This window comes from Pollicipes pollicipes, unplaced genomic scaffold (genome assembly GCF_011947565.3).
Source record: "Pollicipes pollicipes isolate AB1234 unplaced genomic scaffold, Ppol_2.1 Scaffold_4002;HRSCAF=4701_pilon_pilon_pilon, whole genome shotgun sequence".
Taxonomy (NCBI): Eukaryota; Metazoa; Arthropoda; class Thecostraca; order Pollicipedomorpha; family Pollicipedidae; genus Pollicipes; species Pollicipes pollicipes.
In genome coordinates this window covers 17,839,366-17,865,180 of record NW_023596420.1, presented here as the reverse complement: position 1 = coordinate 17,865,180, position 25,815 = coordinate 17,839,366, and the positions used below count along the sequence as shown (strand labels likewise).

Here is a 25,815-nt window from a genome sequence, read left to right as displayed (position 1 = left end):
GTGTCTGTTTCACTGCTGCTGGACGGGGAGCTGACCCGCGTCTCGGACCGGCGCCCCTCCATCTCCGTCACCGACTCTGTCGAGCCTGTCGAGGAATCCCCGTCCGGAGTGGGCACCTCTTCCGCGATGGTCGCCTCGGCAGAGGACGAGCTGCTCGGCCGTCTCACTCGGTCCAAGCCGACCACCTCCTCCGTGACGTGCCGGTCAGTGCGCAGTGTGGAGGACGAGGCGGCGCTGCCGGTGTCGGGCGGCGGGCCCAACTCGCCGCCGTCGCCGCCGTCGTCGCCGCCGCCGCCGCCGCCAGGGGCCACTGAGGAGCTGGTGACGGTCGCGCTCCGGCTGCGCGCCGGCGTCCTGGCCAGGCTGGCCGCCGACGGCCGGTGGCTCTCGACGCTGCGCGTCACTCCGACCGCGCTGGGCACCGAGTCCGGCTCGAACGGCTCGATCGAGTAGCGGCCGGACGTGTGCGCCGAGCCGTCCCGGCCACCGGCGCCCACCGACGACAGCCGAGAGCGCGGCCGACAGACGGCGGGCGACGGTGAGCGCGCGGGCAAGCCTGGCGACGCCGGCTTCCCGCCCGACCTCGGCTGGAGCGCACGCTCGCTCGGCCGTTCACCACCGCCGCCAGACGGCTGCTGGACCGACTTCTCGGCGGAGGGAGGTGTCGTGCTGTGCTGGGCCTCCCGGCCGGCCGAGCGGCGAGACTGTCTGGCCAGCCGCGGCTCTGAGAAGGACGACGGCGGTGACATGCTGACGATGGAGACGGGCGGCTCGGCGGAGCGGGCGTCCAGACCTGCCGCCGGTGTGAGGCCGGCCTGGCTCGGCCCCACTCCACTGCCGGCTTCGCTGTACTGCACACCGACACTCTTCACGGAGGCGGCCGGCGGCAGCGGCGGCGGCGGCAGTCGCCTGCCGCGCCGGCCGGCGCCGCCACGCGCCGTTCTGCCTGCCGACTGGACCGGGCCGGCCTGCTCCGGGGGCGGCCGGCCGGCGCGCGCCAGTCGTCGCTTCTGCTCCACCAGCCAGCGGTCGCGGCGGCGGCCATACTCCTGGGCGTGCAGGTCGTGGCGTACGTCGGGCATGTGGCGCGCCAGCCGCAACTGCGCCGTCCTGGTGAGCGTGACGGGCCGCAGCCGCGGCGGCGGCGACAGGCGGCGGCCGGCCGGGCGCCGCACCGACACCGGCTGGCCGCGGCTCAGCCGATCCACGGCCGTCACGTCGGCCGGCAGGGCCGCCGCCGCCGCCGCCGTCGCCGTCACACGCCGCCGCGCGAACCCTTCCGTCACGGGCTCCTCCGAGATCAGGCTGAGCCGACAGGCGGCCGCCGCACGCCGGCTACGGCCCGTCCTGCGTCCACGCGGCGGCCGCACCAGCGACCGCGGCACTCGTGGCTGCAGCTCCGCCAACCTGGAGTCCAAGACGAAACCTGATGTTCAAAATTGCTGCATCCTATCCGGTGTCACACGTCATGAACGTTAGTACATCGTGCTACATTAAAGGGCGTGTCCCACCTTGAGGACATATTTCAAAAACATTCTGTAGTGAAAGCTCAGGACCGGTTGCATCTAATGATAGCACTGGGTAATGCCACTGTAGCACCGTTATGTCGTTTTTTTCTTGTTTCGAGTGCAAATTACCCTGTCAACGCTTTGTAACAGCTCTACACTTCTTCCCAGCTGTTGCGACTGCCACCGTCATGACAACAGCCGTGCGTACCTATGCTGGTGCGCATAAAAGAACCGTTTATGATTGACCCAACGGACAAGGGCCTGTTACCGAGGAGCACATTGGGTGAAGTTTGAATCAGTGCGTCACATGGATCACGAGATATTTCCACTCCCAAAGCTAAAGCGCGCCTCAAAAAGAGTCCCTGTGGCAAACGCGATTGGGGGACAAATCAAAGCTATGGTATGACATTGTGCTGAATTCGCGGGCTAATGGCTTCATGTTAGCATGTTTTTTGTTGTCTTAGCAGTGTTTCAAACTTTTATAGTGTTTATCATCCAAACATTTTGACACATCAGCATGTTGCACACATGTTGGACAAAGCAAGGCAAATGAAACGCATTACTTCGTAGCGGTGAAAAGGGAATCAAATTTTACGAATTTTCCGCGCACGAACGGTTACATCGAATTGAAATTCTGAGGTGTTCGGGAAGAACTCGAGAAAAATGATATTTCGATCAAATCGTGCGCGTCTGATGTAGCAATAAGTGAACAATACAAAAAAATGGTGGGACACTTTCTTTAACAGAGCCACAATCCCAAACAAAAATGCGTTCTGTAATAACCACTAGCAAATCTTTCACGCATTCAGCGCAGTAATGTACAGTTTTTAATGCCAACATAACACTTTCAGTATAGTGTGGCACGTGGAATACATACGAAAGACGCATGTGCACCACGTGGGGTCTGCAGGGCGCGAGCCTGGCGAACCCGGCGGCGACTTACGGTCGCGTCTGGACGGCCACGTGCCGACTGTCGGCGGTGGCGCGCTGCATGGCGGCCAGCTCCTGGATCAGGCGCGACACGATCGGGCCGCTAGAGGCGTCCGAGGCTGACCCCTCGCCGTCCGTCTCCAGCGGCGCGCGCCAGCAGCTGGCGCCGCCCCGGCCGCCGCCGTCGTCGCTGACGGAGGAGCCGGCGCGGGGCCGGACCTCTGCCGGCGCCGGCGGTGGAGGCCAGGCGCGGCCCGACTCTGTGCCAGCCGCGAGTGACGGCGGCCGGCCCTCTGGCGGGCCCACGGCAGCCCCCCGGGCGGTCAGTAGCTTCTGATCCGCGCCCCACGCCTGCGCTGCGCCAGCGTCCGTCGGTTCGAGCAGCGAGCGAGCCCTGCGAGGTAGCTGCACCTCGGCGCGCGCTACACTCGCTCCGACGGCCCCCTCGTCTGAGAGGAGGCGGTCCAACCCTGGCGGCGGTGGCGTCGCCGCGGCCCGAGGCTCGGCGGGGGGTGCACCATCTGACAGGCAGCTCAGGCGGAGTGCAAAGCTAATCCAGGCTACCCTTTTGCCACGGGTGTTGCGGAGGTAGGCCTCTCCCTGCTGCGCACTGATGGTGGGCCAGTTGGTTTGGTCCTCAGCAAAGTGTGTCATGTCATCCAGCACTGCCTGGAGTGGAAAGGCACCAAATGCCACCATTGGTGCTGGCTGCTGACCAGTGTCCATGAGAAATGAATAGATCGGATATGTTCGAAATTGCTGACAGAGCACTGGCAGGCTGGTGTGGAAAACACAGGATTTGCCCTGATTGTAAACAATGTGGGATGGTTTCAGTTTCATTGATTCTTGCTGAGGTGAGAAGGTTACTAATGGAAAATCTAGCACTTTGAAACATAGTGTTGGAATAATGATGTGGTCTCTGTCAACTTTTGGTAATCTGATCCAAGTGAGGTCTAGGAGGATGAGTTCCAAAGTCAGGAGGGCTGGATCGCCCTCAGCAACTGAACCATCATCCATTGGTTCTGTAGCCTGAAAAGTAGAAAACAAATTGGTTAGGAAGTACAAATATAACTCCCTGTTTCTGTGGTCTAGGAAAGGTGCCAGACTTATAGTCTAGCTGCAGCAGGTTAAGTCCAAGAGTCAGTGCACTGTTTGACCCAATTGTAAGGTCAGCTGGCAGCTGGCCAACCATGGTCAACCCTGGCCTGGCAGCCATGTCACAGCAATCAGCAGCACATAAAACCTTCAGCATTCCTGGCTGGGTGACAGGATGGGGGCAAAATAATCTGTTGAGCTGGACAGTACAACTTGGGTGGCAGGTTCCAGGCAAACTTAACAAGCTATGCTTCATGGGTACTCCGAACCCAAAACCACCTTTGCAAATTTTTGAGAATAAATTTATAAAAACATGCAATGAATTTGTTAGAAAACTAATGTGTGCATAAACATTTAACCAAATTTATTGGTATAGGTACACATAGGTACCTCACCAACATTTGCCTTTGGTCTCTGAATGACCTCAGAATGAATGAACAGCCCTGCAGAGAAAATAGGTAAAGAGCTGACCACAGAACGTGCCCAGCGTCCACATGAGCCTATCAGTGCATCAAAAAGCGTAGCCAAGGACACCTTCACAGCGCAACTTCCACAGGACGTCGATATTACGATACATTTGCACTGTTTACTGCCGATGAAACCTGCCAGATACTTACACACCTAGGTGTCGTTTGTTAAATGACCTTGGGTGCCCCTATATCGCTTTACCTACACCCACACACAGCCTACATACCGCCCGCACCACCACTGAACCTTCCATTTGTTTTGAACCCGTAAATGCATGCATTCCACAGGAGTCGCGGATTTGGAAGCAATGTAATGGAAACGCGCTCCTTTTTCTTCATTATTAGTACCGTAAACAATTACCGCGCGGCCGGAACTCTTCACGGGACCTGGCGTGCAGCTGTTAAGCATGGTTGTCACCCATGGGACGGGAGCGGGACACATTCCCCAAATTTTCAAAAAGGTCTGACTTTGCCTCCCCCTAATGTGCATATAAAATGCACATATTCTCACGCTTTCCACCTGCATTGCTATTACCAGGCCATTTTACGCCACATTCCAATTTGAGCCTTTCAATCTCGCTTGGTATCCCTGACTCAGGCATTGCTCCACCTATGACAATCGACACCGAAGGAACGGGGGATCCGCGCATGCCATGATACCTCCACTTCGCAGAATTCTTCCTAAACATTTTTTGACAACTCTTTCTGAGACGTCCCTTCACATGTGGGCACACCAGCTATTGGCGACATAATGCATCTGGAGGAAGCCACTGAACGCATCGAATTGTCTGCACTCTTGCCGCTTTCCCATGCTTGCTCCATTTGCTCGTGTCTCATGCATAACCGCCCGAGCAGGATGATTTGGAACAGCAGTGGTGCACAAAATATAGTGAGGTTGCGGCGGCTCCCGAATTTGCCGTTGTTGTCGTTAGACCATACCGCTACAGGTTCCGCGTGTGAGTGCGATTTGTTCCAGCACCACGCGATGCCCAGTTACGTAGCTTGCCTTGGCAGAGGATCGAGCCCTCGCCGAAGCCGATCGGCTTGCGGCCCATTCGATCGCCCTATGTCGTTTCACCAGGCCGCTTCATATCCGCACCGCTCCTCCCTCGCCCGCCGCCCCTCCCCACTTCTCACGCAACAGGGAGGTCACGTTCTGTATTTTAAAGAAGAAGCTAACAGCTGTACAGCGGCGCCGGTACAGGTCACGTCGGGTCGGAGAGGCGGGCGGGGCGCCAGTTCAGACAGGAACCGACCCCGCCCAGCCGGTGGTGCCGCGCGATAAAACCGGCCCGCCGCCGCCCGCCCGCCTGACGTCAGGCGGCCGTAAAACAAGAGGCACGTTATTAATATCAAATAATAAAAGACGTCCACAAGGGTGGCACAGGCCACAGAAATCGAAGTCGTCTCCGAACGCGAATAACCCGGGCGCCGCGTGCCGCGTACAAAACATAAGAGATCTCGGGGGAGCGGGCCGCCGCGGCGGTAACTGCGGCCGCGCGCGGCCCGGCCCGCCATCTCCGCCCGGTCCTCGTGACCCGCCGGCGGCAGGCTCTGAATGCCAGTCGCAACACCGATCCCTACCAACCGATCCGAGGTATGCCCCAGGGGCGACCGCGCTCGTCCGGTCCCGCACGCATCACTCCAGCACGTGTATCCTCGCTGGCACCAGTCGTGCATACGGTCACTACACGACCGGCCGTGTGCTCACTCATACGCCCACCCGTCCGCAGACACACTGCGCTGGGCCGCCCGCCGAGAACGCCCACCCGTCCGCACAGACACACTGCGCTGGGCCGCCCGACGAGAGCGCCCACCCGTGCGTAGACACACCGCGCTGGGCCCCCCGCCAAGAATGCTCACTCGTCCGCACAGACACACCGCGCTGGGCCGTCCGCCGAGAACGCCCACCCGTCCGCACAAACACACTGAGCTAGGCCGCCCGCCGAGAACGCCCACCCGTCCGCACACACAACGCACTGGGCCACCCGCCAAGAACGCTCACCCGTCCGCACAGACACACCGCGCTGGGCTGTTCGCCGAGAACGCCCACCCGTCCGCACAGACACACTGCGCCAGGCCGCCCGCCGAGAACGCGCAGGCACGCACTGTAAACTCAAGTATACAAAAATACCATGCCCGCCCGGTGACCGTCGTCCGCCGGCGCGAGGCGTCCGCGGCGAATCCCTTTGTACAGAACGCGTGTGGTGCGTGAGGGCCTCAGGACTGAATGGGGCGCAGCGTCAGTGTGGAGTGTGCGTGAGCACGCAAGCTCCGCCACGCGCGTCTGTTGAACATCCCTGGGGCGTCTGCGAGCCCGTGCCCACGCCGCGCGGCTCTGCCATCCGTCGACACGCCGCCTGTCGTGGTGTGGTAAGCTGACCTGTGTGTATGTGTGTGGGGGGGGAGGGGGGGGCGGGTGAAGCAACCGGCGTCGGCTGGCTTTGTACGCGGGGCGGGCGGGCGGTCGGCCGCCGCTCAGGAGGCGTCCACGCGCGCCCGTTTGGCACAGGGCAGGTCGTCGTCGTCGCTGAGCGGGTCAGCCGCGCCGGGGCAGAACACGGTCGGCGACGGCTCCCCTCCACACGGCGAGTCGGGCGCACCCGAGGATGACATTGGCGGAGAGCTCTGCTGCTGGGCCGGCGATGCCTCCTGCTGGGCCGGCGAGGCCTCCTGCTGGGCCGGCGAGGCCCCCTGCTCGGCCGGAGAGGCCTCCTGCTCGGCAGACGAAACCTTCTGCTGCGTCAGCACGGCCTCCTGCTGTGCTGGCGAGGCCTCCTGCCGGGCTGGCGAGACCTCCTGCTGGGACAGCGAGGCCTCTTGCTGGGCCGGCGAGGCTTCCTGCTGGGCCGGCGAGGCCTGTTGTGGGGGCGACGACACCTGCTGCTGAAGCGATACGATTTGCTCCTGGGACGGCGAGGTTTGCTGCTGGGCCGGCACGGTCTGCTGCTGGGCCAGCGAGGTCTGCTGCTGGGGCGAGGATGCCTGCTCCTGGGGCATGAAGGTCTGCTGCTGGGCCGACGAAGCTGCCTGCTGTGGCGGGGATGCCGGCCCTGGCGCTGGCGATGCCTGCCGCTGCGCCGGCGCCGCCTGCTGCTCGGCCGCTGGGGTCATCCGCTGGGCTACAGAGCACGGCTCCGGTGCGGCCGGCGCGTCCGTCGGCTGCCGGGTCGGTGCGGCAGGGTGTGAGGTCGGCAAGCAGCACTGCTCCCGGCCGGGCTGGGCTGCCGGCTGCGGCGCTGCTGCCGCTGCCGGCTGCTGCTCGCTGGAAGCAACTGGCTCCTGCTGGAGCGCTGCGGTCGGCTGCTGGGCGGCGGGACACGGCTGCGGCTCGGCTGCTGGCTTCGGCTCCTGGGCAGCAGGTGAGGCGGGGTCCTGCTGGGCAGGAGGTGACGCCGGTTGCTGGCTCGGCGAGCACAGCTGCTGGGCGGGCGAGCACGACTGAGACGGTAAGATCGGCTGCTGGATCGGCAAGCACAGCTGCTGGATCGGTGAGCACAGCTGCTGCACCGGGGACACCGGCTGCTGCTGGGTCGGGGATGTCGGCTGTAGCTGCACGTGGTTTGTTGACGTGAGCTGCTGCTGCTGCTGCAGGGACGGCGGGGAAGCCAGTTGCCCGGCGGCGGACGGCGGAAGCTGCAGTGACAGCGGCGACAGCTGGCTGTCTTCGCAGCCGTCCTCCTCCTCCTCGTCCGAGTCGGCGTCGTAGTCGACCAGACCCACCTGTCGGCCGGGCACACGCGTGACGGCACAAGGCACCAGCCCCGGCGCGCCCGGCCCGCACACTGGTGCGGACAGGCAGCGCAGTGGCATCCACGTCCGTACCGTTCGCTGCGTCAGGTTATCCACGTCCGTACCACCCACTACGTCTGGTTACCCACGACCGTACTGTCCGCTGCGTCAGGTCATCCACGTCCGTACCCGCCCATTGCGTCAGGTCATCCACGCCCGTACCCGCCCATTGCGTCAGGTCATCCACGTCAGTACCCGCCCATTGCGTCAGGTCATCCACGCCCGTACCCGCCCACTGCGTCAGGTCATCCACGTCCGTACCCGCCCATTGCGTCAGGTCATCCACGCCCGTACCCGCCCATTGCGTCAGGTCATCCACGTCAGTACCCGCCCATTGCGTCAGGTCATCCACGTCCGCACCCGCCCATTGCGTCAGGTCATCAGCGTCGCGCCCAGCGCCGTGCAAGCATGAACGGACAGGCATAGTAACGGTGTAACAGTACCAGTGCAGTAACAGTAACAATAAGGAAACGCACAGCAAAGAGGACACCACTGGCATGCCCACACCGCGGGCCGCAGGACCCGGAGGGCGTCCTCGCCCCAGCACCGTTCCGGGCCTGCGGGCGACCCCATCCACAACGAACCCAGGGCGCGCCACTTCACACCCCTCCACCCGCACCTTTTTCACCATGCTGATGGCGACGCTCTGCGCGGCGGCGCCCGGCGGCGTTTTGGCGGCCGGAGCGGTGGCGGTGCCGTCCAGCTCGACCGATTCCTTGTCGGCCGTTAGCTCGGCCGCCGCCGACGGCGTGAACAGCTTGCTGCGACCCTCGATCAGCTTGCCTGCGGGGGCAGCGGCGTGGAGGCGTCAGCTCGCCGCCCCGGCACAGGATGGCCGGTGTCGCGTGGCGTGGGGGAGGAGCAGCGGCGTAGAGGCGTCAGCTCGCCGCCCCGGCACAGGATGGCCGGTGTCGCGTGGCGTGGGGGAGGAGCAGCGGCGTGGAGGCGTCAGCTCGCCGCCCCGGCACAGGATGGCCGGCGTGGCGTGGCGTGGGGGAGGAGCAGCGGCGTGGAGGCGTCAGCTCGCCGCCGGCACCGGACGGGCAGCGCCGGTTGGCGTGGGCCGGCTGCTCGGCCTACTGTTCATGGCGAGCAGAAGAAGTGAACCGATGTCGTACTAGGAGGCTACTGAACCGACCACTTTCCTTCAGTAACTGGAGTTTTTGTTGTGGAAACACGTGCCTCCCGTGTATATCAAGCGCCGCCGACTGAAACGGCAAGTAAAGCTACTCGTCAAGAAAAGAACCGCACACTGGTCACATCTCATTATTTTGACTCTGCTCGCGGTTGCCAGGGGTGACCAGATTCTGACTGCGCAAAAATCGGTAATCTTCGCAATCCAGCATTCTGCAGCTCCCTAGCAGACGCACCTTCCAGCTTCGAACAGACCCGAGCACTCGCACTCATCACCATCGCTTGAAGTGCACCCCCTCACTGCCGTTTGCTTTCCCTGCGCACAACTGACCATGACTAACCGACGGCATAAACGGGGCTGACCGCACGACTAACGCGCCATGGGAGTGGACGCGAGAGCGACAAGGCTGCGTCGCCAGCGAAACCCCAGCGGCGCGACCGAACGGCTCACCGGTCCGCCCCAGGTCGAAGATGATGATGATTTGGGCTTTGGGGCGCACCGACTACGTTGGTCATATGGCGCCCATTTGGCAGGTCGAAGACGACCACGGCTACGTCACTGGCGACATCCCAGCGGCGCGACCTGACAACTCACCGATCTGCTCTAGGTCGGAGACGGCGGCGGCGGCGCCGAGGCCGGCGCCGGGCGTCGGCTCCACCGCCTCCTCGTAGTCGTCGTCGTCGTTGAACCACATCTCTTCGTCCTCGTCCATCTGGCGTGGGTCGCGCCGGAAGCGCGTGGCGCACCGCTGGATCGACGGCACGCTGCCCGCACACGGCCCCGTCAGCAAAAAGCTCCTGCTTACAGCAGGGGGCGTCTCCTCCTGCTTGGCACCGGGCTGAGCAAACGCCTTACCCGTGTCTGAATGGCACTGACGACATTTGGGGATATCCGAAAAGCAAATACTGGGAATGGAACAAAACAGGACGCGCGCATCGTTCTTCGAAGTCAGAGATCTGGCATGGGAGTGCAACTGCAGATATCATCAAGAAGATCAAGTCGCATCCCGGAGGAAAGAAATTGATGAGTTTTCGGCGGGGACGAACTTCCATCTGCTGCAATCACTGACCTCTCGAGAGCGGTGGTACGTTGCTGCAGCCGGTCCTGCTGCTGCTCGTACCGCTGCTTCAAGTTGCGGAACGTCTGCACGTACGTTACATCCAGCAGCTTGTCGCCGAAGGTCTCCACTATGTAGGCCAGCAGTGTCTTGATGTCCTCCTGTCGACGGGCCACCACAAGCAGTCACCGCATGGCACCCCGTCGCTCGTGCGACGACGGGCGCGAGAGACGCTTCGTCAGCGGTTGAACGCATATTACACATATCGGCCATCGTGTGTCATTGGGGCTTTACGACGCGCTCAGCCGCTGAAGCTATACCGCGTATCGGTTGTCGGGATAATGGGAGCTCGGATGATTTATTATCTTTGACATCTTTAAGCAACAGTGTCTGCAAGGATTCTAAGCGTTTTCTGGATTCACGTGTTTTGGTTTCCGTATGTATTTTTTGCTTCAAGAGGATGTTCCATATTTGCAAGGGGTTTTGAACTGAAATAGCCGTTTTGAAGACAATTTGATGCAGTGAACAGCAAAGCCCTTCGTAAGGCCTAAACCCCCCTAGTTTCTAAGCTGCACGCCCGCTAAGATTGCAGACCACTTCAAGGTCACTCAGGCATGTACGACACCACAGAAACATCATTCAAATTCTGCCACCCCATAGTCCAGGCGGCGTAAGAGGTCAAGAAGAGTATAATCGTCGAGCCGTTCATATCTGGCGTTCGTGGGCACGGTTTCTGGACATGATGGACGCCAGTTAGCTTTCGATGAGTGTTGAGCAGGCTATGCAAGATTCAATCACGAACCACGTTTTGCGCTACACAGTGTAAGAAGTTGGACATGGGTGCTAATTATTACGAAGATTAGACTTGTAATTACATAACCGAGTGCGTGAACACAACTTAATACCTCGAACTCACGGATAGATACACCACAAGAGCCAAATATAAAGCATACCAAAATATCTGGTTCTGCAAACACCGCCAGCACCGCCACGGCCACCCGTCGGGAGAATGAGGTAATACGAGGGAGTGCTAGGGCCAGCACCGCCACGGCCACCCGTCGGGAGATTGAGGTAATACGAGTGAGTGCTAGGGCCAGCACCGCCACGGCCACCCGTCGGAAGAATGAGGTAATACGAGGGAGTGCTAGGGCCAGCACCGCCACGGCCACCCGTCGGGAGAATGAGGTAATACGAGGGAGTGCTAGGGCCAGCGCCGCCACGGCCACCCGTCGGGAGATTGAGGTAATACGAGGGAGTGCTAGGGCCAGCACCGCCACGGCCACCCGTCGGGAGATTGAGATAATACGAGGGAGCGCTGGGGTAGCAACTTGACACGGCAAGTTTGGCAGCACGCCAACGGCATACAAACGTTCCAGGACAATCAAGCACGTATCCAGATGCATGCTTACTGAAAATACATTTTGTTGTCTAGAGTGGTCTTTTCCACTTAAAAGCACATCAACAACTAAAGGTGAGCTTATTTCATCATATCTGATAATGTCCTCACTGTCTTCGAATGCGGAGCATTCCCTTTACATTTTTGCATTCGTGATCATAAGCACGGCATGAAATGTCGCACACTAGCAATAGCACGAATGTCTGCTCTAAAATGTTGTTCTGCCAGTACCTTCTAGTGTCTTGAAAAATTGATAAATCAGCATGAGGACCCATAGTGCTACAAACCATGTGATGTTACATCAGTTGTCTAATATCTAATTCGCTATCTGATTCGTGTGCAGCTACTAAATGATGTAGGACGAAAAGGTACATACAATGCAGTCAAGACGGGCGCTTGGGGGGTTCCGTTGTAATATAACAAATGATTCAAAAGTTGAAAATTTCAAATCATGATGGTGGGCGATCTATAATCACCGCAGACCTTGTTTATAAAACGAAGCATAGGATTACGAAAGCCAATACGATATCGCTCGTCGGATGCACACAGTGGAGGCCCACCGTTTTGATGAACTCGAACAGCTCAATGACGGCCGAGTCCAGTAGATTGTAGCGTCCTTGGTTGTGGAAGAATGCCTCCACCACGGGAGCAAACAGATTCTGCTTGACGATGTGGCGGTTGTAGTTCTCGTCCTTCAACGCCACCATCTTACGCAGGAACCGCAATGCATCTGGAAACGAGCGTAGTAAGTACACTAAATACGTTGGCATCAGCAACTTGCAACGGTGTAACAAACGCGGTAATATGATAAAACGCAACCACAGCCTTATTAGACATGATGGCCTTGACGAAATTTAAGGCATTCACAGCACCAATGTTGCAAAAATGCAAATTTTACATGAAACAAATGCAATGCATTAAAAAAACATCCACCCCTGACGGTAAGAGCCGGCGGACGGTCCTCTCACCTAGAACAAGGTACTTGTGCTTGCTCTTCATGAGCACCAGTATGCGGGCGACCATGTTTCTGGTGATGATGAAGTTCTTGGCGTGGAAGGTGTGGTGCTCGACGCAGAACGAGAGCAGCTCCAGCACCAGGTTGAGCAGCTGCACGGTGGCCGGGTCGTCATGCAGCGGCCACTCGTCGGTAGTGTTCGCCAGCAGCGGCGCTGGCGGCGATGCAGGGCTCAAGTCAGGGCGCCGGCGGCGGCACTCCGACGCCGGCGGCCGTACGGTGGCGTCCGCTCGCGGCACCGCCAGTACAGGCGCGTCGCTGTGTCCGACGGTGAATCTACTCGGCATGGATCGGCTGGAGATTGTCAACTAAATCCCTCAGACAGAAGATGAGTTTCTTTTTTTTAACTGCAAACTGGCATCACGTAAGTTTGCGGGTGTCAAATCCGTCATGAACTACGCAGGCCACCGAGTCACGAGCACGGGCGGCGGCCAGCACACAGTTCACTGCAGCCCAATTGTCTGCCCTCTCCTCTCCATCCATCCCCATATGACAGGGCTAGCGCCCGCCGCAGTGGACGCCTCCGTACCGACGAGGCTGTGCATGCAGTGTTTGTAGAAGAACGCCAGGAACTCGGTCTTCTCGGAGCGGTTGAGCGCCACCATGTTCTCCGGGTCGATGAGGATGCGGATGATGCCGGAGAGCTGGACGGCCGAGCCGACCTCCGGGTCACGGTCGCACACCATCTGCTCTACGATCAGGTTCATCAGCAGCTGGTCCTGGGGACACAGACGGAGCGCGCGCGCGGCGCCGGTCAGAACGCCGCCAGATCGGCCCTCGCTGCTACGCGTGCATGGCCAGCGGCGTCCATACCGCACACAGAACCTTGGTCACGGTGGTAGTAATAGTTTCGCATGCACATCGCAGGGATTGGAGGATTCTGCAAAAAAGCAAGTGTCTGAAGTAGACTTTCCCAGCTGCAACAAACATACGCATCCTTCAAGAACGCATATTGATATGAGGCAGCACGATGCCGCTGTGCGTCCTCGGACAGGCGAATGCCGCCATTCCCGCGTGGCGGCGAGACGGGGCGCGAACACCATGTGCTTTTCCCGCGGCTGCGCTGCGTGTCCAGCAGTGCCCGGCTGCGGAGGGCCCGGACATTGCCGGCTAACCGGCGAGCTGACTCACATCGTCACAGGACTCGGCCTGCTGCACCATGTGCTCCCGCACCATGGGCGGCACCGTCTCCACAATGTACATGAGGATATCGATGCAGGCGGCCTTGATGACCTGGCCGGGCTGAGAGAGGTCGCCGGCGTCCACGGTCAGCGTAGTCTCCAGCGCCTGCAGCACGCCCAGCGACAGCAGCGTCTGCCAGCAGGACGGCGGCCAGCGTCAGCACGGCTGCAGGTCACGGGCCACTCTCCAGGGGACAGCAGGACGGCAGCCAGCGTCAGCACGGCTGTACGCGCGGCACCTGAGGTCACGGACCACTCTGGGAGACGGCCGGACAGCAGCCAGCGTCAGCACGGCTGTACGCGCGGCACCTGAGGTCACGGACCACTCTGGGAGACGGCCGGACAGCAGCCGGCGTCAGCACGGCTGTACGCGCGGCGCCTGAGGTCACGGACCACTCTGGGAGACGGCCTGACGGCAGCCAGCGTCAGCACGGCTGCAGGTCACGGGCCACTCTCCAGGGGACAGCAGGACGGCGGCCAGCGTCAGCACGGCTGTACGCGCGGCGCCTGAGGTCACGGACCACTCTGGGAGACGGCCTGACGGCGGCCAGCGTCAGCACGGCTGCAGGTCACGGGCCACTCTCCAGGGGACAGCAGGACGGCGGCCAGCGTCAGCACGGCTGTACGCGCGGCGCCTGAGGTCACGGACCACTCTGGGAGACGGCCTGACGGCAGCCAGCGTCAGCACGGCTGCAGGTCGCGGGCCACTCTCCAGGGGACAGCAGGACGGCAGCCAGCGTCAGCACGGCTGTACGCGTGGCACCTGAGGTCACGGACCACTCTGGGAGACGGCCGGACAGCAGCCAGCGTCAGCACGGCTGTACGCGCGGCGCCTGAGGTCACGGACCGCTCTGGGAGACGGCCGGACAGCAGCCAGCGTCTGCACGGCTGTACGCGCGGCACCTGAGGTCACGGACCGCTCTGGGAGACGGCCGGACAGCAGCCAGCGTCAGCACGGCTGTACGCGCGGCGCCTGAGGTGACGGACCGCTCTGGGAGACGGCCGGTCCTGGGGACACAGGCTGACACAAGGCTGACATCTACCGTTCACATACGTGTCAGTAGTAATGTCGGTGCCGAACCATCATCAGCTAAAGTTGACGATAGTCAACATATCTCATTCTCAAACAGATATATTAATCCCGGTTAAAGGACTGCAACATTCGATTCCCGCGCTACAACAAAGGGAATTGCGAACGCCCGTCAGCCCATTTCCGATGGTGGCAGGCAGGCCAGCCACGGATCATCGGCCACGTGTACCAGGGAGCGGCAAGGCCAGCCTCGGGCCACCGGTCCCGTGTACTGGGGAGCGGCCAGGTCAGCCTCGGACCACCGGTCCCGTGTACCGGGGAGTGGTCTGGCCAGCCTCGGACCACCGGTCCCGTATACCGGGGAGCGGCCAGGTCAGCCTCGGACCACCGGTCCCGTGTATCAGGGAGCGGCCAGGTCAGCCTCGGGCCACCGGTCCCGTATACCCGGGAGCGGCCAGGTCAGCCTCGGACCACCGGTCCCGTATACCGGGGAGCGGCCAGGCCAGCCTCGGACCACCGGTCCCGTGTACCGGGGAGTGGTCTGGCCAGCCTCCTGCCTGCGACGGATGCGTCTGACGACACAGACGCTCCAGGGCGGCACAGAGCCCGGGCCGGGGAGCTGTGGCGTCAAGTGCGGTGGTGAGGGGCTGGACAAGGTGAGCAGAGCCACCAGACTCAGGCCGACCCGACCGCTGGCGCCACACAGCTCACTGGAAAACGCCACACCACAGACGCTGGGTACCTTAAAGAATGTGTCCTTGCTCTGCGGCTGCAACGTGTGCGAAAACGTGCAGAATTCCTTCAGGAATAGCACCAGGTCCCGCCGCTTCGTGATCGGCGTCTTCTCGTCACTCAACAGGGAGAAAAACTCGGTCAGGAACTTCTCATCGTCCTGCAACACGCCGTGGGTCAGAAATACGCCCAGTTAGTTCAGTACGGGGGCGGGCATCGCCAGCATCTAACGTCTGGGAGGGTCCAACACAGACCTACGGGCTAAAGCGGTCCTCTCCGAGTGGGGGAAGGGCGGGGGGATGCCGATTTGGGGACCATAGAATAGGACGGTCGTCGCCGCCCAGGGGCCGCAGGCGGAGCACCATCCGGCTACGACCCTCGCCAAGGGACAGCAGACAGAGCCCCTGACGGCCATGACCCTCGCCAGGGGAAACCAGGCGGGGCCCCTGACGACCACGATCCTCGCCAGGAACAACAGACAGGGCCGCTGACGGCCACGACCCTCTCGAAGGACCAACAGACAGAGCCCCCAGACGACCACGACCCTCGCCGGGGAACAGCAGACAGAGCCCCCAGACGACCACGACCCTCGCCGGGGAACAGCAGACAGAGCCCCCAGACGACCACGACCCTCGCCGGGGAACAGCAACAGAGCCCCCAGACGACACGACCCTCGCCGGGGAACAGCAGACAGAGCCCCCAGACGACCACGACCCTCGCCGGGGAAACAGCAGACAGAGCCCCCAGACGACCACTACCCTCGCCGGGGAACAGCAGACAGAGCCCCCAGACGACCACGACCCCTCGCCGGGGAACGCAGACAGATCCCCCAGACGACCACGACCCTCGCCGGGGAACAGCAGACAGGAGCCCCCAGACGACCACGACCCTCGCCGGGGAAACAGCAGACAGAGCCCCAGACGACCACGACCCTCGCAGGGGAACAACAGACAGAGCCCCCAGACGACCACGACCCCTCGCCGGGGAACAGCAGACAGAGCCCCCAGACGACCACGACCCTCGCCGGGGAACAGCAGACAGAGCCCCCAGACGACCACGACCCTCGCCGGGGAACAGCAGACAGAGCCCCCAGACGACCACGACCCTCGCCGGGAACAGCAGACAGAGCCCCCAGACGACCACGACCCTCGCCGGGGAACAACAACAGGAGCCCCCAGACGACCACGACCCTCGCCGGGGAACAGCAGACAGAGCCCCAGACGACCACGACCCTCGCCGGGGAACAGCAGACAGAGCCCCTGATGACCACGATCCCGCCGGGGGACAGCAAACAGCAGACCAAGACGGCCACGAGCCTTGCCTCCCATTGGCCGCACCCGGCAAGCACGCAGCTAATCGAAAGCATCTCCAGCGACACATCCATGCGTCCAGCATTACACAAGTGGTCAGGAGTGGCAACGCTGAGTGGGACAGCCTTCTGTACCCTGCTTTCAAACCAGTTGTCCTCTTTGTTACCTGATTCTGCTTAGGGCATCAGGTACGCTTAGATGCAACCTAGTCTGCATGCTTTAATGCAAAGACCAGGCAACATTCCTCCACATGCCGGACGCTGTACAGCAACAGCTGGCTTGTACAATCTATGACCAGGCAACATTCATTTCACACGCTACACGCAGCACAGCGACAGCTTGTTTACACAATCTATTCCAACGCAGAATAAACTGGTGTTTTGATGTTCCAAAGCACCCATGTATGAATGAAATGGAGGCTGAACATCAGACATCTGCAAATGATTTATTTTGCAGACCTGAAAGCCCAATGCTGACTTCACTGACCTGCAATTGCCTAACGATATCTAGCTTATTGAAGAATATAAAGCTAGATAACGTGGAGAGCACGTTGTCCTCGAACATGTTGGGCGTGGGCAGCACGATGTCCTGGATGTACTGCACGCGATACGTCTGGTGTATCTTGGCCAGCAGCTCACTGTTGCGGATCGGCAGCACCTGTGGCCGGCAGCGGGCGGGTCACGCACACACCACAGGGCACCGCCGAGCACGGAGAGAGCGCGCGCTGCACACACCGCCGGCGCACATAGCTGACGCCGACTCACACCACGGACAGCGGCGGACGGGTGAAGCCGGCGGCTCGCGGCTGCAGCCGTGACGCTGGCCGGGACGGACCGGAGCCCAGCCGGCGCACACAGCTGACGCCGACTCACACTACGGACAGCGGCGGACGGGTGGAGTCGGCGGCTCGCGGCCGCAGCCGTGACGCTGGCCGGGACGGACCGGAGCCCAGCCGGCGCACACAGCTGACACCGACTCACACTACGGACAGCGGCGGACGGGTGGAGCCGGCGGCTCGCGGCCGCAGCCGTGACGCTGGCCGGGACGGACCGGAGCCCAGCCGGCGCACACAGCTGACGCCGACTCACACTGCGGACAGCGGCGGACGGGTGGAGCCGGCGGCTCGCGGCCGCAGCCGTGACGCTGGCCGGGACGGACCGGAGCCCAGCCGGCGCGCGACGACAGCCACGACCGGCGCACACCGCCCGGCCGGCCTCACCTGCTTGAAGTTGGCCATCTGCTTGAGGTACTCGCGGTGCCGCGTCGGCACCGGGTTGGCCGGGTCGTATTCCAGACAGCCCACCACGTCAAAAATGACGTCAACTGCGGGACCGGTCAGAGTCGGTCAGGCGAGCGGCACACACAGGAGGACGAGACGGTCAGGCGGGCGGCACACACAGGAGGACGAGACGGTCAGGCGGGGGCACACACAGGAGGACGAACGGTCAGGCGGGGCACACACAGGAGGACGAGACGGTCAGCGGCGGGGCGGTCACACACACAGGAGGTCAGGCGGGGGCATACACAGAGGGGGGATGGTCAGGCGGGGCATACACAGGAGGTGGAGGTCAGGGCGTGGCACACACAGGAGGACGAAACGGTGAGGCGGGTGGCATACACAGGAGGGTGGGGTGGTCAGGCGGGTGGCATACACAGGAGGGTGCGATGGTCAGGCGGGCAGCACACACAGGAGGGTGGGGTGGTCAGGCGGGCGGCATACACAGGAGGGTGGGATGGTCAGGCGGGCGTCACACACGGCGGGACGGTCAGGCGGATGGCACACACAGGACGGGGCGGACATGCATATGGCAGGACAGAACGGTCAGGCGGATGGCACACACACTGCTTTCTTGACAAACGGAACCGCCAGCCAAACTGTTCCTGTCACTCACATGCTGACCCCTTCCCTGAGAAACAGAACCACCGATCAAACCGCCTATTACTTGCATGCCGACACCTCTCTTCACGAACTGAACTACCACGGCGTGCGGTGGCTACCTACAAAAACAGTGTGCCAGCAGCATTCATGTTGCGATAAGAGGGCCGCTAAATGCGCTACATCCTTCGGAATCCCAAACGCCCGTTCATACGACGGCCTTAGACAGCATACTTCCATCAATAACTTTGTGGGTACAACATCGCCTTCAGCACCTAAGACGTCTTAATGTCTCCTGGAGACGGACGCAGATGCCGGCGCAGCTGTTGGTAGGGAGCCAGCCCGAGACTCGTCACACCGCCGCTAAGCGGGCCCTCCCAGCTTCACCACTCCGGGCACGTGACGGAGCCAGCCCGAGACTCGTCACACCGCCGCTAAGCGGGCCCTCCCAGCTTCACCACTCCGGGCACTGACGGAGCCAGCCCAAGACTCGTCACGCCGCCGCTAAGCGGGCCCTCCCAGCTTCACCACTCCGGGCACTAACTTTTGAACATGGACTCGATGAGGGCGTTTTTGTTCAGCTGAAAGAGGTTGATGATGATGTCGTGAAGGTGGTGCAGGCCGGCAGTGTTCTCCACATCTTCGCACATCTGGAACATCCGCATCAGCTTCGGGATGTAGTTGTCGGCCTCCACGGCCAGTGTGAGCTTCTCTCGCTTGATTGCCGAGTGCAGACAGCTGTTGATGAGCTGCAACCGACGACCAGTCACATAAAGTCCCGCGGCAGACAAGCGCGCAATGCCAGCGGCACCACTGCCGGGAGCAGATGTACAGGTCGGGTCGGGGACGGAACATGAGCTCTGCTGGGAGGGACCTTTCCAGCCAGAGGCAATCTCGATCCCAGACGATCCTACTGAGACGGACCGAACCTCACAGGCTAAGTCGCCTCATTTACCTAACAGAATTTGACTCGTCGCCTAGCTGCAGTGCACAGACCATGTTTGGAGCACCATGCCCTACTCAGAACACGGTCTCGGAGCTCTCCCCCCGGTCTCCCACTGCAGCTGAGAGAAAATGCCAGGGTCCGCGTCCTGTCCCGGGTGCAAAGCCGAGACCGAGCACCCACCTCGGAGATCTCCTCCAGTCGGCCCATCTCGGCGGCCGGCAGTTCTATGCTGGGCACGGTGTCGGACATGTCGTCGAAGCGCTCGTCTTCGCTCTCCTCCACAACCTCCTGTGTGATCTCCACCGACGGGTCCCGGCCCTGCACCTGGTGGCCGGCGCGACCAGTCAACACACACGCACATGCACATGCACATGCACACGCACACACACACTCACACCCGGCAAGGAGCGCTCGCAACCAAAACACACCATGGCAGCCTGCTGGGAAACAGCCATGCGTTGACATTCACAAGCAACACGGGACGAGACGTGACGAATGTGGTATAACCTGGCATCAAAGCGGCACTTTCCAGCAGAGCTATGGCCAAGCTGAAATATTGTTCGATAATGCTTCAAATGCCGCTGAAACGCCCACAGCAGGGTCAAACATCTCACCCCTATAACATGCAGCGTCTTAAATGCCCCTCCCCCTCCCCCAGAGGCCCCAGTGAGAGTGACGGGAGTCATTGGTGTGCGGGGCAGCATCAGGGCACCGGTGGTCACCGTGTCACCTGGCATATTTTCTCCCATATCTCGTCGCAACCGGCGCGCTCCTGGAAGCTGAGCGCCAAGTCAAAGTTGTCGCCCTCCGACCACACGATCAGCGTCTCCTGCTGCTTCTGGTAGACGGTCTCCGGTTGGATCTTGCTCTCCAGCAGGATGTTGCCGTCCGACTCGGCCTTCACCAGCAGTGAGACACCTGCGGCCGAAGGAGGGCGGGGGGGGGGGACGATTAGCCGGGACGTCTAAGACGGTGGCGACGCGCCGAGCCTCACCCACGGCCGGCATTACGAGCAGCAGATCAGACCCCTCACGCTCTCAACCAGCTAGGTCTCCACCGCTCACTGCAATTGACGCGGTGCTGCGGCGGCCCTGACCGGCAGTTCACGCGACGCAACACAACCACGACGGGGCGGAGAGCAGGCCCAGCGGCGCCGGTCTGGCGCGTGTCTAGCGGGGGTCTGGCTGCCCCCGTGCGAGTCTGGCGACGGTCTGGCTGCCCCTATGCGGGTCTGGCGCGTGTTTGGCGGGGGTCTGGCTGCCCCCGTGTGAGTCTGGCGACGGTCTGGCTGCCCCTGTGCGGGTCTGGCGAGGGTCTGGTTGTCCCTGGTTCGGGTTTGGTGAGGGTCTGACTGCTCCTGGTACGCCCATGCTGGCGGGCGCGGATGTGGTGCGGGTGTGACGAGGGTCTGGCTGTCCCTGGTGCGGGTTTGGCGAGGGTCTGGCTGCCCCTGGTGCGCCCGTGTTGGCGCGGGTCTGACGCGGGTGTGGCGCGGGTCTGGCTGCTCCTGGTGCACCCGTGCTGGCGCGGGTCTGTCGCGGGTCTGTCGCGGGTCTGACGCGGGTCTGCCTGCCCCCGGCGCGGGCGTGGCGTGGGTCAGACGCGGGTCTGGCGACGAACTGGTGCGCCGGTGCTGGCGCTGGTGGCGGCGCGGGTGTGGCGCGGGTCTGGCTGTCCCTGGTTCGGATTTGGCGAGGGTCTGGCACGGGGCCAGCTCACCCTGCAGCTTCTCGACGTAAGACGACGTGACATGACCCGTGCCGCGGTCATCCCACTGCCGCTCGGCGTTCAGCGCGTACAGCTTGACGCGGCGGCGCGTGCTCTGGTCCGCCATGCCGAGCCCGGCACCGGGTCAGCTCATCTCCAGACGCGCGCGCGCAGACAGGCGGCTGGCTCCTCCAGCTCTCCGGACGGCGGCGGCACGGCGCTCCTCCCAGCTGACACCGGTCAGCGGCGGCCGCGGCTGGAACGCAGTGACGGCGCGTCAGGTCGCCACAGCGTCCACGGTCATCCAACGTCACGCCGCACAGGTTAACGAGGTCAGCAATGCCAACCAAATGAGTATTTTGTCGGAGTCCTTTTGTACTACAGTACGGACCAGGTGACAGCCCTTTGCCACCAGCCTGCTTGCTGAAGCTGGCCTCACATCAGACATTTATAGTCAGTGCTTAAAATGCAGCCCTGCCACCATTGTGCATGCAACAGTCAGATCTAAGCACTTCAACCTATGGATCAGTTTGCCATGCCATGCCTGAGTTTGTGTCAGATGCAAATCAGGAAGGTCAGTGAAAATGTAAGCCCATCAAGGCAGACATCATGAGACAAAAAATACCGGTTTGGCGTGACAGCCTATCACATCTAAACTGGTTTGGCGTGACAGCCTATCACATCTAAACTGGTTTGGCGTGACAGCCTATCACATCTAAACTGGTTTGGCGTGACAGCCTATCACATCTAAACTGGTTTGGCGTGACAGCCTGTCACATCTAAACTGGTTTGGCGTGACAGCCTGTCACATCTAAACTGGGTCCCAAATCCCTCTCACACATGATGAAATGTAACTTGTCTACACATCATGCCAAACCATTCAAGAACCAAAACATTGACCATGAATGTGAGCATTGCAAGTGTTCCTACACTGCAAGTGTTCCATTGCAAGTGTTAAGTGCAACAGTTCCCAAATACCATACAGCATTCAAAAGCAGGCCAATTTTCATCATGGGGAACAGGAATGATCAGATCTGCATGGTGCATAAAACCTGCAACATTAAAACTGGACTTGTGGAAGCTTGCTGATGGATTTAGTTTGTACTTAATGCATGCATACATAGACATCCTGTGCCCACAAATGTAAGATATCAAACACAAATGTTAAATTAAAGACTGATGCAGCCTGCTGTGAGCTTGAAAGCAGTCCATCTCAAGTCTTCTTGTCATTTCTGAGTTGAATTCTATCGGTTTCTAACAACTAGACCTTCAGCCTGAATGGATAAAGACAAGATATAATAAATGAACTCAAAGTAAGATATGTGGTACAGTTTGAGTCCATTAGGAAGGGTCACTGCTAACAATGTCCCAACAACACCACCTATTACTTTCCATATTTACACCTAGATAAGTTCTTTTTCTTGTACATCTTTCCCTGATGATAGGGCTCAATGGATCAGCACACTTGGTTTCAGCCAAGCCTTTCAACTTGTGGAGAAAAAAAGAACACGGCAGATGGGGGCAATGCACCAGTTACTCTGAAGATGGTACAAGGACTTAGACTCTACATGAGACATGTAAAAAATGTGTTCCACAGTAATTTAACATCTGTGTTTGTCAGAAATGTGGGGTTAAAAGGATGACTGTAGCACTACGTTTTGCTTCTGAGGGTACACCAACATCCTAAATTTATAACAGGTCCTGCAGAATAATCTCAAGCTATCATTTCTAATTGAAAATGATGCTATAGCAAAGTAGCCCAGGTTGACCTGGAGGGTAAGTAAGCCTATCTTGACTTTCCATTTATAACTCCATCAGACTGGCCTTCACATAACATCTAATGCTGATACTTTTGCAACCACTGATGGCAGCACCATGCAGTGGACCTGAGTCACATGAATAATTCTCAGTATGTTTTCCTAAAATGATACCAGGTATCCAAAAACCAATAACAATGTCACATTCTGTACAAAGAGAGATAATGCATGCTGTGAAATATTGTCCAGGAAATTGTACTGTACATAATGTAAAGTTGCATCCACTAACCAAGACATACTGACACAGTTTCTGAGTATCAACCAGCTAATACTCAGGGCAAACAGCATGTGAAAGCCTGTGAGAATGTATTTCCCACTCTGAAAGATAACACATTATTTTTATTTCCTTAACTTCTTGCAGCTGCTGGCTAGTGATGACACTAACTGGAAGCATGGGCTGCAGAGGGATGAGGTATGGGGAGGAGAGACCATTTCATAATGAGGAATACTTCTTCGGCTGACTTCAGCCCCAAAACAAGTTGGGCACGTTTTGGTAACAGGATGTAAACAACACATCTGATTCAGAAGAATTGCTGGCACACTAATAATATAACTATTGCATTTTAGCTGCATGACAGCTACAGCTCGGTCTGAAAAAAATATTCCCCATGATGGATAACTACAAAATACTGGTGCGCTGAACCTAATGCATGCATGCATCAAACTGAAGCCATGCTAAAATGAACTTAATTTTTTCTGATTTTTCCTTACATACTTTTGCCTGAAATGACCTTTGTAAAATCAGAATTCCCTTGACACACTGGCTTTTCATGTGCTGACATCTGTAGCAACTGCACAAAAGCCCTGAATCCCTGGATTTTTTTGGAAGGCTTACTGACATTGTTGGTGTGATTCTGCTGCTATGCTGAACATATTCTTATTCAGCATAATGTTTATCTTTTGCAGAGTATTCTAAAGCCATCTGCATTGTTTTGTCAGTGATGGTACTTGCAAGCATGTTCATGTTTTACTGATAATGTTGATTTATTTCCTTATGGTTCATCATATATTTCACCATACATCTATAGCCATTCAGCAAGCAATATGCACTATGCAATGTTCTGTGTACAGTTAGGCATTTGTGAATATAAATGGCATCCATTTTTACACCATGCCTGTTATGCAGCCCTAGCAAAATCAATTTTGTACAGCAAGCTTCCAGTCTATAAAACAGGTCAAATTTTGAGGGGATCCTGCTAAGGCAGAGTTGAAGCAAGAATTGATAATTAAGGTACATTTCTGGATTTTTGGGCAGAAATTCCTCAAAATCATACTTTATGTCATTTTGGCCAACTCATCACAACTTGAGGCAGATAATGAGCTAGGATGGAGAGCAGATCAAACCATGAAACAAACTGCAGCAGGCAAAAAGACATGACTCCATGATGGCCAATACAGCTTACAGGCCAATTATACCACATGAGCCTTAGCCATGCCATAGTTTGAATAACACTTATCTTGATGGTGATCTTGAATAAAAATGATTGTGTTAACATGGAACACTTTGCTCACCCAGCTTCTGTTATTCACATTGAGCAGGTAAATCAGGTAAAAACAACTGGATGCCGGATAAGCCAGTTTCCCTATGACAGCTCTAAAGGCTACATTGTATTACTTACATTGTGAAATGCTTGATGAAGTTGTAAAATTAAGATGCAGTGTAGATCATTGTACAGTAAATTTGGCGCAATTCTGACCAATCTTGAACACGACAGTACCAGTAGATAAAAGCCGGTGAAAGCAAATTAACTTCTAGGAAAATTAGGAAACCACCAGATACCCAAGCTTTAAATTACAGCTGAGATACATTTTGAGAAACAAACTGAGCACAAATTCACATGAGAAACATACCAGTGTGACACATGCCTACAATTCTAACCTGCTCTCATGACCTATTTCTTAGAAATCCACTTATATTTTGGAAGATATTGTTTTAAACTTCAAGCCTACCAGTTGGTGTATCTAAGCACATTAACATGGCAGGAAATTGTGTGGACAACATGCAATCAATCTCAACAGCAATGTGCTACCTGCATGAATTCAAAATTATTCAATTATGGACCACATAGCTACACACATCACCCCAGTAGTTTCTGACCATGCATAACTTAAACAAAGCATAAGCATTTGGAATACATGAATAATGAAAGCTAATGCAGAAAAATTACACAAAAAAACATGGAAATGCCTGTCGAAATGCAGAACACAAAACTGAATGGAAGAACACTAATTTCAGGCACCTTCTTTGTAAAACTTCGGTGAAACCTTCTCTAACTCATCTCAGTCCAATGGCTGCACATCCTACCTTGTGCCCAGCGATGCCAATCCACCGAAAAATGTCACAGCCTCTCCCACCACAATGAACACTTAACCAAACGCAATTTTCTGTAAACCGAATGGTAATGAATGACCCCACTTACGTTGAACACCGCCGGCGAACCACGAATTTTCGTAGCAGTCGTCTGTATTCGGCGCAGTTACAAATGCAGCGCAGAGCACACAACTAAATCTAAAATCGCGCCCACCAGTGGAGCTAGGGTACGCTGATGTGATCTGTCCAGGGCGATTGCCAACAAGCCGGGCAATTAGATGTTTCGATGCTCTAAAATGTCTACGACAAGCACAAGTAAACCCGTCGAACATGAAATTTTAATTTGGGTTGCGGCGTAAAGGCAATGAAGGCCAACAACAGGTTTATCCTGAAACGTGCTTTTTTCGTTTTTGCTCTTATATCACACATATATCGACTATTACGGCACACTCAGCCTGCTTCGCCAGTAGTTGCAGAGGTAACAGAACCATCTTGGAGAAGACGACATGT

The 25,815-nt window shown here is 58.3% G+C and overlaps 1 protein-coding gene across 1 annotated transcript; it reads right to left on the bottom strand.

Annotated features, from left to right (window-relative positions):
- Nucleotides 1–6,421: 6,421 nt before the first annotated feature.
- flfl (serine/threonine-protein phosphatase 4 regulatory subunit 3 flfl) lies at nt 6,422–25,421 on the bottom strand. Its single transcript, XM_037216230.1, has 16 exons — nt 25,300–25,421; nt 21,190–21,433; nt 20,201–20,388; nt 19,651–19,794; nt 19,069–19,273; nt 17,868–17,971; nt 17,135–17,305; nt 15,349–15,498; nt 13,527–13,709; nt 12,925–13,114; nt 12,349–12,549; nt 11,941–12,110; nt 9,997–10,145; nt 9,522–9,691; nt 8,412–8,575; nt 6,422–7,723 (listed from the first exon to the last, which is right to left on the bottom strand). Exons 2-16 carry the CDS (start codon nt 21,302–21,304, stop codon nt 6,479–6,481), a joined length of 3,549 nt encoding a protein of 1,182 aa, XP_037072125.1. The 5' UTR covers nt 21,305–21,433; nt 25,300–25,421; the 3' UTR covers nt 6,422–6,478.
- Nucleotides 25,422–25,815: the final 394 nt, after the last annotated feature.